The sequence below is a fragment of the Rhinatrema bivittatum genome, chromosome 1, assembly GCF_901001135.1.
Source record: "Rhinatrema bivittatum chromosome 1, aRhiBiv1.1, whole genome shotgun sequence".
Taxonomy (NCBI): Eukaryota; Metazoa; Chordata; class Amphibia; order Gymnophiona; family Rhinatrematidae; genus Rhinatrema; species Rhinatrema bivittatum.
The window spans coordinates 651,848,816-651,863,938 of record NC_042615.1 but is presented as its reverse complement, the minus strand read 5'-3'; the positions used below and the strand labels follow the sequence as shown (position 1 = coordinate 651,863,938).

At 41.8% G+C, this 15,123-nt stretch overlaps 1 protein-coding gene across 2 annotated transcripts in view; it reads right to left on the bottom strand.

The window, feature by feature from the left end:
* TTC37 (tetratricopeptide repeat domain 37) overlaps positions 1-15,123 on the bottom strand; it is a 539,154-nt gene that overhangs the window by 101,442 nt on the left and 422,589 nt on the right. For both annotated transcript variants that reach the window (XM_029573103.1, XM_029573110.1), the window contains exon 32: positions 9,616-9,688. In XM_029573103.1, the coding sequence (XP_029428963.1) occupies positions 9,616-9,688 (73 nt within the window). The remainder of the gene's footprint in view (positions 1-9,615; positions 9,689-15,123) is intronic.

Genomic DNA, 15,123 nt, shown 5'->3' with positions numbered 1-15,123 from the left:
TCCCTGAAGAATAGAAGGATCTTTGCCTTGTAGAGCAGGCTGCTTCCTCCCTCCTGGTTGCTGGTGCCTGAATGATGTCATCAGGTGGAGGAAGAGGCCTGCGATCTTTCCATTCTTCATGAGCAGAGAGGTCAATGAGGGAATCGTAGTAGCACCCCGTGGAGGTGAGCAATGTTCAGGAAATCATGCATCGTCCCACTGCCATCAATGAGGCTTCTTCCGTTTTGGACTATACCCCCATTCCGACGCCTATGAGTGGAAAAGCAGCACGGCTCCACCACAATCATCAGTGTGGTTGATGGGCTGCACTGCTTTTCCACTTCCTGAGGCCCCCTTCATGGAGGCGGTGCTATATCGCCTTTTGGTAGTGGCATCTATGGCCATGGCCATAGGCACGCTACGGCTCTGAAATCACACCCACATGGACTCACCTACAAAGGCAGGAAAAATAAATGACACAGCTTCTCAAATCACCCCATCACACCTCCAAAAATACCCATAATTCTCCTTACACACAACTGTGCCATACATTACTTTTCCCTCCCCTCCCAGAGGACTCCTTCCTGCACACAAATCTACTCACACACACACACACACACACACACCCTAGACACCTACATGTACCTCCATATGTACATACATACCCATGCACCAACACAATCCCCACTAACAACCACATCTGTTACCTCTAAACACATCTTACTTTTTAAAAAAAAGTACACTCTACAACCTCCATACACCCCTCACACCCACTATCCACACATCTATCACTCCAGATACATTCACAAACCCATACTACATACAGCCCCTATAGCCCGCAAATACACACCACTACATCCCAAACATATACTTCCATCATCCCCCCAACCCTAGATACATTCAATCTCCCCATACATCCACATTCTCCATTTTTCCACAACTCTCCCCCTGTCCCATCAGCCACATCCTACATCCACACACACCCCTTCTACAAATCTAAGATGGAAAGCATTCCTGAAGCCACGCCTCTGCCCGCTTTCCCTACTTATTTTATCAAGGTTTATACAGCACTTTTCACCAAACTGAATAAGATATTGAAAGCTAATACAAACCAATCAGCTTGAAGCATGTAATGTCACAGTGACAGAAACATTTTTAACTGATAGAAGGAAAACCTTCTATTATCTACATTGGGTAGACTTCGCCTTTAAAGCAAATTGTACATTAAATTAGTCTGTTTTCAAAGAGAACCAAATGTGAATGGGATACTCTTCTTTGGTATAGGTGTATCAGAAAGAAAATAATATTCTGTTGGGTTACTTTTTTCTTATCTGAACACCAAAAATGTGCATACTAGTTTCAACATACAGGAGTAAATTAAGAGCATTTCTATGAACTGCTTCAGTGCAGAAAATTACAGAAAAGGTCAAGTGCCTCTCCAATTTAAGTAAAAAATAGTGAATCAGATCCTCAGTTAATTCAAAAGTAAATTGGTCAAGATGGTGTTTTAGGTACCCATTTATGTTAGGCCACCTGTAAACAAGAGATGTTGTATACAGTTATTCTTCTACAATAGCATTTTTCATAGTAGATAAGGAGGAACGAGAGAGACACTATCAAGTCCGATCCTCTTTTGAATGCCTAACAACTCTCTCTGCATCTAGAGCAAATTCTATTACTATAAAAAAAATTTCCATTCTGATCCTAAATCAACTCAGAATAACTGGATTAGCATTTTTCCATAGTGCTATAATACCTGCCAATATCTTGACCAATTTACTTTTAGATTGATTTAGGGCCTGATTCATTAAGTCTTTTCCACTTTTTTAAAATTAATTTTCAATTTGTTAAAATCCATAAATAAATAGTAATTTTGCATTAAATATATCAAAAAGGTATTGTGTTTAACTTTACTGTGTCAGCTTCTGTTCTCTTAGAAAATCACTGAAACATAATTTGACTAAGGGATCCTAAATGTTTGCACACAACTATAACACTAGGATCTGTATTAAAGTAGACACTTCAGAGGGTACATAGAATGAGGCATGATTTAAGAAAGCCTAAGGAGTGCTTGAATGCTTGTAACTAAATTTACAGAAGTAGTAATGGAATACGCAAAGAGGTTCTCTAGTTGTAAAGAGGAGAGGGGAAAGCAAAGTTCCTTACCTTTAACAGGGGTTCTCTGTAGACAGCAGGATAAATCAGCCATAATGCATGGGGTTGACTCAGACCTCTTCTGTCAGAGCTTAGAAATATTTCTGAGTATACACAGGAGTGTGGCATTACTTTGTGAGCCCCTCAGTCTCTTCCAGAGTTTAAGCTTAGGCTGGGTAGTTGACTCTTCAGAGGGATGGGTACGTAATAAGTATATTCTTGATTGGTCCTGTAGTCTATGGAGATTGCTGCTACAAGTAAGCAACTTTGCTTTCTTTGTTGACAAGCAAGATGAAATCAGCCATAAAGCATTGTGAGTTCCAAGCTAAGAGCTGACTTTCAGAAGCAATTACTTAGAATAATCCAGACCCCATCCTATGTAAAATAGACTAATGGGTGAACAAGCTGCCTAGAACTGCTTGCCCAATAGCACTGTCTCTTCAGTACACACTGTCCAGAAAGTGGTGGGATATGAAGGTGTAAACAGACAACCAAGTAGTAACTTTGCAGATGTCTACAATAAAAGTGACCAGCAAATAAGCCACAGAAGTAGCCATGGCTTGTATTTATTTATTTATAAGCATTTGATATTCCACCTTTTTCCAATTTCCTCTCAAGACGGATTACAATCAAAACTGAATCACAATTACAATTGTGTCATAATTTATATTCATCACAGGAGTTATTAATCACAAAGAGGGGAGAAGTAGAAAGTGGAGATAAGACGTAGATTGCCATGGCATCTAGAGTGAAGTAGATTATGTGCAAAATAGCTGGTTTGCTTGATATGTTAGGAAGTTGGGCAGAGACAGGTATCCGTGCTAGTGTCTAAGCATAAGGTAGGCACCAGATGTAGAAAAGTCATCATTACAGAAGAAGGTTGTGGGTTGATAAGAATTTTATGTTCAAGAGAACAGAAAGTCATTCAGGGATGGTGGGAGTCTATGAGAAGGCCTGAATGAATAGCCAATCCTTCACTTGTTTCCTATAGGTAAAGTAGCTTGCTTCAAGGTGAAGATGTAGTAGTAACTTGTTCCATAGTTTAGGGGCATAGCAGTTGAATGCCTGAGGTCTTGTGCCAGTTAATATGGCAGCTGCCAAAAGAGGAAAGTATGGGAGGGACTTGCTGAGCCTTGGTAGAATCTATAAATTGTTATCTTGCCAGAGCATAGGAGTGTAATATACAGTCTACTAGCCAACTGGACAAAGTTCTTTTGGAAACTAACCTTCCCAATGTATTGGGATCAAAGGACAAAAACTGCTGAGAACTTTAACGGGGCAGGTGAATCCTCTGTAAGTAATATACTAGGGTTCTCTCACAGTCCAATGAATGAAGGGGTTATGAGGGAGGTGAGTTGAATTTATTATGTAATGCGTCCTGAAGTCACTGTTGTGAAGATGTTATTAAATATAGCCTGTTTTCGTTTGTGTGCATAAGGTTTTGGCAAAAACACAGGCAGCATGATTGCTTGACTGATGTGGAATGCAGAACTACTTTTAGAAGAAACTTAAGTTGAGCGCATAGAACAACTCTTTTGTGGAAGAACTGAAGGTATGGCAAAATAAGAGACCAGGGCTTATAATTTGCTCACTTTGCATGCCTAATTGACAGCCACGAAAAACACGACCTTCCAGGTGAGAAACTTCAGCTCCACCGACTTGAGAGGATCAAAAGGAGGTTTCATGAGTTGAGTCAGGACCACATTGAGGTCCCACAGTATTTGAGACTTGGTATACTGCAGCCCCTTTATGAACTTTGATTCTAAAGAGTGGAGAGAGAAAGAGGAGTTCCATCCATTCATTAGTAATAAGCTATTTTGGCACAGAGATGAACCTTGACAGCAGAAGAGCTGAGCCCAGAAGATGATAGGAAGAAGATATTGGAGATATCTTGGACCACAAGTGAAAGGGTTCAGAAGACAAGATTTACACCAATTAGAGAATCTCTTCCACTTAAAACTGTAAGATCTCCTGGTGGAAGGTTTCTTAGATGAAATAAGAATGTATTCCACTTCTCTGGGAAACAGCAAGGAGGATACTAACTTGTGCTCAACATCTAAGCTGTGAGAAGAAAGCATGAAATATTTGGGTGGCAAAGCTTTCCAACCTCTTGTGTGATTACAGTGAGATATTCCCAGTCAGATCAGGGACTGAATTAACAGATGAAAGGATACCAAACCTGATGAGGCCACACTAGAGCTATGCGAATAGTCAGTACCTTGTCCTGAAGGACTTCTGGATGGTTCTGGAAATGAGAGGAATCAGAGGGTATGGATAGAGAAGACAGATACTCCAGTTGAGTGTGAAAGCATTGATAGCTGAACTGCCTGACCTTCTATTTGTCCTCCGATGTAAACAGTTCATTTCCCCGAGTTCCCCAGTGGAGGAACAGATTGTCTGCAACTCTGATCTAGGCTTGTGAGGCTTTAGGACTCTGAGTTGGTGTGACAGCATATTCTGGATGCCTGGAAATAGACACTATGATGACAGATCCATGACCAAATTCTGAGGGCCTCCACACAGAGGAGGTACAAACTTGTGCCACCTCGCTTGTTTATGTAAAACATGGCTACCAGATTGTCTGTTTGGATCAAGATTCTGTTTACTGAGAGCAAGTGACAGAAGGTTCTTAATGCAAAAGAGATGGCCCATCCATGACAGAATGGTGTAGTCCAGTCTCCAGGAGGATGTTTATGATCACCTATCGGATGCCCTATGCATGGGAAAGACCTTTTTTGGGGATAAGGTGCAGGAGACTGTGTTGTTAGTTAAAGAGCTTCAATCCACTCTGCAATAACTGTCCTCCACTTTTGGATGCTCATGCTTCATGTACAAGTGCCCCTTCTATCAGAGGAAGCACTTTGCTCTTTCCAGACGCATTGGATTCCTCCTGATCATCCTCAACAGCTGCCTGGCAGAGAGAAAGGTGGCAACCTAAGCTGTAACTGAAGCTTGGGCCTTGTTTGATGCCTTCGGTGCTTTAGTTGCCTGCTAATCTACACCACGACAGAATGGTGTAGTCCAGATCCCACACCATTCTGTCATGGAAGAACAAAACACTTGAGAGACCATGCTAACAAACTGCCTAGAAAAGATTAGAAGTTTTGGATGCTTTTGGAAAGAGGCTTTCAAGGATTGATGCTCAGCATAAGATTGCAGCTCACCAATTCTTCATGGTACAATATGTGGACAAATGTTTGCCGAAGCTTAAACTTTGTGTGAACTTGGAGGACCATCTTCAGGAAAATTTCCAGCAGGCCCTGGGAGATGTAGAAGAATATGATAGACAGCTGATTCATTCTGGTTATAAGGTCTTTGACACTTGATTTAAGGTCTTTGACAAGCTTGATTTAAATAGAGTCCTGGACTGGCCTGGACTCTATTTAAATCAAGCTTGTGCACCATTAGTAAGCAAGATATGCGGTTCTGCTACACTCAGCTGGAGGTCTCTTAAAAGGCCATGAACCAGAACAAAAGTGGACTTTGTCAGGGCTGAATGAACCAATGCAGGCTGAAAACATCTGCTCTTGGATAGTCTTCCTTCCTGAGATTAATGGACAGCCTACTTGCCATCTCCAGGAAGCAAGAGTAAATGTCCTCGGGAGGAAAGTGTGCCTTGGTAAAGATGGAGAAGGGTCAGTCGGCATATCCCTGTGGACTCCCTCATCCTCAGACCATTGCAGCACACTAATCTATGATTCAGATGAAGAGGTTGGCCATAGAGACGCCCCTCTAGTACTCTGAGAAAGGACTGCTAAAAACTCCAAAAAAAGTGAGTCTGCCTCTTCCTCCCCTAAATCTGTGAGCAGAGATGCCCTGAGGGAAGGGTAACCAGCCAATTTTGAGAAGACTCACTTTATTTGGTGAAATTCTTGGGTGGATGCTAGAACATCTTGGGGACTCCCTTGACATTGTTATGCAGGAAAAACTATTCCATACAGGACAGGAAAAGCTCCATCATTCCTCTGTGGTCCTCCAGAAGCAAGGCGGTAAAGAAATTCCTTATTACCTCTGACAGTAAGGCTTCCATCTGCAGATGGGACAATATCCTCCTCCTGACACCCAGATGGGCTCATATCCTCACTAAGTACTACTGTGGCTAGTGGTGAAGACAAACTCTTTGGATCAGGCACTTGGGCCTGGGAAACATTTGGTATCCACATGGTCTGTGCCAATGCACTCCTCTGGCTGAAACCAGCCTACGCTTTTGGCACAGGCAAAGAATATCCCCATGCCAAGACTATTTTACAGAGTCAAAGGCAGCTCACTTCTCGGCATCAAGGCATTCTCTGCTGAAGGAATCAAATGCACTTTGGTGCAGACATGTTCTGGGCTGATGCAACTGAAAGAATAGGCAACTGGGAAGAATAGGCTACCTAGTGCCATGGAGGGCCGCCACACCATGTAGGATTGTACCTTTTGCACCAAACTTCTCATTGATGAGAACAAAGGCGCTCTTCTTGGCATTAAGTGGAGATCCCCTCCAGCATCATGTCCATGAGCAAGTGCCAACAGGGGATGGAACTTTTCCAAAAGATTTGTGAAACGATGAGGAGACTGTTTTCTGGTGTGATTCGCGTTATTTCTTTTGCCAGGCACGAAGACAGGCCTCATTCTGGGAGGCGGAGTGATACCACTGCCCACCGGTGCACTAAAGCTTTATGGCCTTACCTGATGATGTCTTCCAAAGGTCCTCCATCTTCCAGGTGGAGGTATGGAGTGCGCATGGAGACATCCAGCCAAAATCTGGGACAATATAGAGCATCATGGTCTGGGTCTAGGCAGTCGTAGCAGACAGTGTGAGTGTCCATGACAGACATATAGTGCCCACTCCCGCAAGTCATAAATCCACCAACCACACGTTTCGTTGATTTGACTTTACCCATTTGCAAAGACACTGTTTTTTGGTAGAATTTATAAGCTTTGTTTGTGGGGCTGGCAAGGCAGCTGGATGAAGAACTACTTCACAAAAAGCAGTAAAAGCAAAACAGCAAATGATTTGCCAAAAAAATCAAGAAAGAAGGAACCTATTAATGCGGTAGCTTGGATGAAAACAGACTAAGAGGCTCATGATTGTGCACCAAAACTCCTATGCATGCTCAGAAACACTTCTGAGCTCTGAGAGATGGGACCCATGGGTTACTGGTGATTTCATCCTGCTTGTGGATGGAGAAAGTCAGTTATTGATGTCTATTTCATTGTACCAGGAATGAAATTGGATAGACTAAATGGGCTAATGGAATTCATCTGCTGTCACATACTGTTTCTGTGCAGAAATCCAACTAAGCAGTACGTAATAGATGTAAGACACTAATGTGTACCAATCAGGAGAAAGACTTTAGGTGATTATATTTGCTGATCTCAAGGTAGCAAAACTGTGAAACAAGGCGATGGCCAGAGTAAGAAGAATGCTAGAGTACAGAGAGAGAGAGAGAGGCGTAACCAGTAGAAACAAAAGAAGATGTTACTGTACAAATCATCGGTGATACCTTACCTAGAGTACTGTATTTAATTCTGGAAGTCATATTTCCAAAAGGACATACACAGACTAAAGGCAGTACAGAGAAGGGCTACTAAAATGGTGCAAGGCCTGCACCAAAAGTCCTAAGAGATTAATTTAAGGTCTAAATATGTACAGAAGAGCGAAGAGCCAGGGGAATATGGTAGAGCCAAATATCTCAATGGTGGTAATAGACAAACAGCAAACCTTTTTCAGTTGAAAGGAAGTTCAAGAACAAGAGGTGACAAGATGAAGCTCAAACAGGCCGATACAGTTAACCTTTGATTGGACGCGCGTTTTCCCTTACCCCTTAATTCAGTAAGGGGCGGAAAACGCGCATCCAACCCGCCGAACCTAATAGCGCCCTCAACATGCAAATGCATGTTGAGGGCCCTATTAGGTATTCACGCGCAATTCAGTAAGTAAAATGTGCAGCCAAGCCGCATATTTTACTTTCAGAAATTAGCGCCTACCCAAAGGTAGGCGCTAATTTCTTCGGGCACCGGGAAAGTGCACAGAAAAGCAGTAAAAACTGCTTTTCTGTGCACCCTCCGACTTAATATCATGGCGATATTAAGTCAGAGGTCCCGAAGGCTAAAAAATGTAAAAAAAAAAAATTAAAAAAAATTTGAAGTCGGCCGGCGGCTGTCGGGTCAAAAACCGGACGCTCAATTTTGCCGGCGTCTGGTTTCCGAGCCCGTGGCGGTCAGCGGGCTCGAGAACCGACGCCGGCAAAATTGAGCGTCAGCTGTCAAACCCGCTGACAGCTGCCGCTGTCAAAAAGGAGGCGCTAGGGACGCGCTAGTGTCCCTAGCGCCTCATTTTGCCCGTTTCTACCGCCGGGCCTAATTTAAATACTGTATCGCGCGCACTCCCGCGGAATTTACTGAATCGGCCCGAAAGGAAGCAGACTTAGGAGCAATATCAAAAATATTTTCCCATGAAAAGGGTAGTGGATGCATGTAACTGCCTTCCTCTGGAGGTGGTTGATGTAAAACAATAACAGTATTCAGGAAAGTACAGATTAAGTTGCAAAGTGAAGAAAGTCAGGGATCAACTGGGACTTTTGGCACAGAAACATGAAACAAATTGGGCTGACCAAATGGTCTTTACGTTTCTTATCTGCTGGCATAATCTATATTTCTATGATGTTACTTGAGCCATCAGTATGACTATTCAGGATACATATCTTTGAAAAAATTAAGAGCTTCCGTCTTCTCCCTTTTTCTACCTCAGGGCAAAATGTTGTCATGTTCTACTCCCCTCTCTCCTTCACTGCACACATCTAAAATACTGCTAAAATGTTTGACTTCTCTTTATATATCACTAAAATCCATCCCTTCCTTTCTGCATACCACCAAACTTTCCTTACCTCCTGTTTACATTACTGCAATATGTTCCTCACAGGTCTCCCCACTGAATCATCTCTTTCCACTAGTCTATGGTAAATTTAGCTGTGTAACTTTTCTTCTAAACTCACTACGACCATATAATCCCTCTTCTCAAGTCTCTATGTTGCCCCTCCATCCACTTTCACATGCAGTTCAAGCTTCTCTTACTCATCTACAAGTGCATTCACTCTGCAGTACCTCATTACCTCTCCTCTTTTCTCCCATTACTGTCCTTCTTGTGAGTTCTGTTATTTGGACAAGCTGCTTATCATCTGTGCCCTTCTCCTCCATGCTTTCAACCTTGTTGTGCCATATGCTTGGAATACACTCCTTGATCTGGTGCAACTTTTATCCCTCTCTATCCATATTCAAATCCAGTTTACATACCATATTTTGAGGTTGCTTTTAAATCTTAAACTCTAATTCTCAATGATCCTAGCCTTGTGATTTTTTTAATAAAATGCCTGAAGCACCTCTTATTTGTCTAGTATCTTGACTAGATTCCAAGCTCCATGGTGCATAGTCTTATGGGCCTCTACAGAACTCTGTGAATGTGTCCTAGTGCTACAGAAATAAGTATTAGTAGGTTACCTTTGCATATTGTGGAGCATAGTGAGGAACCAGCCGTGATAAGAGACACCACAAAGCAGGATCACCTGGATTTCTATTGAAGGAACAAAAAGAATATTAAAACACAATCCAGTTATGAAAATAGGGACCCATATCTTTTCCACATAATCAACATGAGATCTGGCATAGAAAAAACAAATGGGGTCCTGTAAATCTGCTCTTTTTGAACAAAAGACATTTGAAATGATGCACACAACTGGAACAAAAAGGGAGAAATATAAAGGATTCAATTCAAGCCTCTGTAAGACTGGAAGGAGGTACAATATATTATCACAAAACTAGATCCACTTCAGGTATACACGTAGCACATGTAGGAGAGTTTCTCACAACACAGTTACCATGTAGTAGTAAAAGGGGTAAGGCTAAAACCGAAAACATAACTTCTCTCCACCACTAGGAGCTCTGATTCCCACACAGGACTTGTCTCGGCTGCCATATGACCTCAGATTACAGGCAGGTTTTCTGAGTGAATCACTCATACAACACAAAAAGGATACTGAATGTTGTCATATTGCCATTATAATTGGACCACAGATACACAAACCAGAAAAACCACCAACATGCTCTTTCCTCACTACATACCAGGAAGTGTTTGTAAAGGAGGTGTTGATTTTCAACCTAAGCAAGTCCTGGTGTTGAACGAGCTTCAGTGCACTTTTGAGAGTGTGATTGAACGGATTCCTAATAGGCATAATTTCTAATCTTCCCTTATGATCTAAAGGACTCAGAGCATATGTGCAAATGGTTTATGAAAAAGCTCAGCCTCTCCAGTATGGTGTGGATCATTCTGAATAAAGATGAGGATTCTATCTTTTCTAGTTTCAGTCAAATATCCAATTCTAGTTTGTCTGGCTGACTAAATATGGTTGAGAGTTCTGGTCTTGATGGTGAGACCTTGTTCTCAGTTGTCTAAAGCAAGCAGAGCCCAAATTTATTTTTTTTTTTTAAACTGCTTCCTAGGTGAATCACTATGAAATGTCAGATGAGAAGGGTGGATCAGAGCTGCAGTGGATAGGGTCTAAAGCATACAACAGTGGTTTCTTATTTATTTATTTATTTAGCATTTTTTTATATACCGAGGTATAGCAGAGTTGCCTTCACTCCGGTTTACATACAGAACAACATGTTACATTGAACGATGTTTGAAATTTAAAAATATCAAAAATTAACAATGATGAGCAAAGACATAACAAGGAGAATGAGTATAACAGGATAACACAGGGTGGAAACCCTGAGTAGGTGAACAGAGATATCTGGGAACAATGAGAAACAGAGGACATCTGCATCATGAAACAGGGAGATTGATTGAAGGAGATTTTGAAAGATAGCAGGCTATGTTAATGTACTATAAGTTCATTGAGTGCAGTCTTTAAAAGATTGGCTGAGTAGCCAATAATCTTATAAGATCAATTGCTTCCTTGACCTGAACTCTAAAGAGATTTCCATCAATGTAAGGCACATCTGCAAGCCTTTCCTGCACCACCTCATAAAAGTCTGAGGATCACGATCATGAAAGGCTGCAAGCATTCAATAGCTATGGCACAAGCTTCCAATGCTCTCTCAAAAGCATTGTAGGTTGTGTTTTGAGGGCATAGAATTGAAATGATTTTGAGTCCTTTTTATTAAATCATTCCCAGAGAGTACTTTTTAATGGCAGTGTCTCATCCCCATGGCAACTAGTCTGTGACATTTCAAAAGGTTTTAGCCTCTCATTCTAATCAATAATTATTGTCAATGTTGTATTAATCATATCAATAAAAGATTAGCCTCTATATTAGATCACTGGGGGATTTGATTATGTCTGAGGGGATACATGTATGTTATCACAATGTATGTAGATGATATGCAACTATATAAAGAACTGGGACCTGGGAGACAAGATAAAAAGATAATATTAAATGGGCATCTTACAAAATTTTCTTTATGAATGCAGGAAAACGAAATTAAACTCAGCTAAGACAAAGATGTTATGGGTTAAGAAACCATCTATTTTTGCTGAAAGTCCTCACCTAATGTTAGAGGGGGAGATCCTGTGGGAGTATGACCAAGTTAAGATTTTGGGAGTTGTGTTGTCTCAAAACATTTTGTCTTTACTTGTGCTGGTAGATAGCCAGCTAGCCCTTTCATCCAGCTTCAGCTAATCAGACAGACCGAGTACTTACCTTCCAAACATTTATTAGAACAATTAATTATATGACACTCATTATGAAGAACTGTAGTCAATATTAATTGTGATAAGTTCATTTGATGTTTTAGTTGAGTTTATATGAAGCAAAACTACAACTGTAATAGAAGCTAGAGTTAAGAACATAAGATATGCCATGCTAGCCCAGACCAAGGTCCATTGAGCCAAGCATCCTATTGCCGACAGTGGCTAGTCTGGATCACAAGTACCCGTAAGATCCCCAAGAGTTTATCTATCTACCTTATAAATGGCCTGTGACTGACGGCCCGCAAATGCGCAGTAGAGCGCAGCTCTACTGCGCATGTGCGGGCAAGGATGTCGATCAGAAAAAAAAAATGGCGGTGGGGCCGCAGGAGCGGGAGGAGAAGCAGCGGCGCCGCGCGCGCGGTGCCGCTGCTTCTCCTCCCCAGATCTGCCGGCAGATCTCGGGGGGGGGGGGGTGTCACTCCCGCGCCCCCCCCACCGAGATCTGCCGGCAGATCTCGGGGGGGGGGGGGGTGTCACTCCCGCCCCCCCCCCCGAGATCTGCCGGCAGGAGCGGGAGGAGTTAATGGAGCCGGGTGAGGGTTGCGGGAAGTCGCGCTTACGGCGCCGGGAGGAAATGGAGGTGGGTGAAGGGAGGGAGGGAGGGAGAGGGGGACTGAGTGAGTGGGAGGGAGGGGAGGGAGAGGGGGACTGAGTGAGTGGGAGGGAGGGAGAGGGGGGACTGAGTGGGAGGGAGTGAGGGAGAGGGGGGGACTGAGTGAGAGGAGAGGGAGGGGGGAGGGGAGTGGGTGGGGGAGGGGGGGGGGTGAAGAGTGAGGGGAGAGAGAATGAGGGGGAGGTGAGAGACAGAGGGATGTAGCCCGTTTTAACGGGCTTTACGGCTTGTTTCTTATATTTCACTCCCAGGGAAGCTCCCAGCTCTAGCTTCCCCAAGTCTACCGGGCTAATAACTGTTTATGGACTTTCCTTCAGGAAACTGTCCACTATGTCTGTTGCTCTCACCACATCATCTGGCAATAGATTCCATAACTTGATTGTGTGCAGAGTGAAAAAATACTTACAATTTATTTTAAATCTGCTGGGTTGTTAGTTTCATGGAGTGTCTCCTAATCTTAGTGTTGTTTGAAAGGGTTTATAACCGTTCCCTATTATCCTTTCTACCCCACTCATGATTGTAGAAATTTCAATCAAATTTCCCCTCAGTTGTCTCTTTTCCAAGCTAAAGAATCTTAATCTATATAGCCTTTCTCCATAAGAGAGGTTTTCCATCACCTTAAGAACACAAGTTATGCCATACTGGGTCAGACCAAGAGACCATCAACCCAGAATTCTATTTCCAACAGTGGCCAATCCAAGTCACAAGTACTTGGCAAGTACCCAAACATTAAATAGATCTCAAGCTACTGCTTATTAATAGTTTATGGATTTTTCCTCTAGGAGCTTATCCAAACCTTTTTTAAACCTAGTTACATTAACTGCCGTAATCACATCCCCTGGCAATGAATTCCAGAGGTTACTTATGTGCTGAGTGAAAAATAATTTTCTTCAATTTGTTTTAAATGAGCTATTTGCTAACTTTATGAAGTCCTTTTATTATCTGAGAGTAAATAACAGATTTATATTAACTTGTTCAAGCCCTTTCATGATTTTGTAGGCTTCTATCATATCCCCCTTCAGTTGTCTCTTCTCCAAACTGAACAGTCCTAACTTCTTAAGCCTTCCCTCATAGGGCAGCCACTCAATGACCCTTATTTTAGTCGCCCTTCTTTATACTTTCTACACTGCCACTATCTCTTTGAGATGTGGCAACCAGAATTGCACACAGTATTCAAGGTCCGGTCTCACTATGGAGCGATACAGAGGCATCATGACATCCACTGTTTTATTTGCCATTCCCTTTCTAATATTCTGTTTGCTTTTATGACCTTCACAGCACACTGAGCTGATGATTTCAAAGTATTATTCATTATGATGCCCATATCTCGTTCCTGGGGGGTAACTCAGACAGAACCTAATATTATGTAACTACAGCAAGGGTTATTTTTCCCTATATGCATCACCTTGTACTTGTCCACATTAAATTTCATCTGCCATTTGGAAGCCCACTCTTCCAGTCTCACAAAGTTCCCTTCAATTTATCACAATCTGCTTGAGATTTAATTACTCTTTATAATTTTGCGTCATCTACAATTACGCAAGTACAGGCTATTTACTCTTTGAAAATTACCTCAATTTTTCTGTTTCCTTGCCCTCCCTGAGCACCCCTTTTACCCCTTGGTCATTTAGTGGCCTAACTGACTTCTTCACAGGCTTTTTGCTTCAAATGTACTTGAAAACTTTATTGCTTGTTTTTATCTCTATGCAAACTTTTCAAATTCTCTTAGCCTGCTAAATTACTTTTTTACATTTAGTTTGCCAGTGCTTATGCTCTTCCCAATTTTCCTCATTTGGGTCTACTTTCTGGGTTTTGAATGATACCCTTTTAGCTTTAATTGCCTCTTTCATCTCACTATTAACCCATGCTGGCAATCATATAGGTTTTCCTTCAGTCTATTTTTTTTTAGTGCAGAATACATTTTCTCAGGGTCTCAAAGAAGTTAATTTTAAACAGCATCCATGAATCCTGCAAGTTTTTTTTTTTCCAATGTAATTTTTATTCATATCGCACAATACAATTGGTTTAAATTTTTGCAGCCAGCGCAATTCAGCTGGTCGCTGGTTGATTAGTATTGGTCCCGATACATGATGTCATTCCATTTGTGGATGTTAGACAGTTTTTACCCTGTTACATGTGCATTTCATTTTCTGCATACATTGTACAGCAGTATTTTGTTCTTACTAAGTTGCTGATGCATATGACACTGTATAATTACTGGGTGATTTTGAATCTTTTTGTACAATGTTTCTATCCTGCAAGTTTTTAACCTTGCATTGCATCTTTCTTTCTTTAAAAACATTTTTTTAAACAAATTTCCTCATTTTATCATAGTCTAACTTTTTATAGTTAAGTGCTACTCCAATAGTTTTGCTTAGTATTCAACCTCTAGTGTTTGTGTTAAATTGTATTACATTATGATCACTGTTGCCAAGCGATCCACTTATCTCTTGCACCAGGCCCTGAAATCCATTGAGAACTAGATGTTATTTAGTTTCCCCTCTTGTTGGTTCCATGGCCAACTTCTGCATGAAGCAGTCATTGATAGCATCTAGGAACTTTGCCGCCCTTCCATGTCCTGATGTGACATTTAACCAATTGATACTCACATAATTGAAGTTTCCCATTATTATAGTGTTGCCCA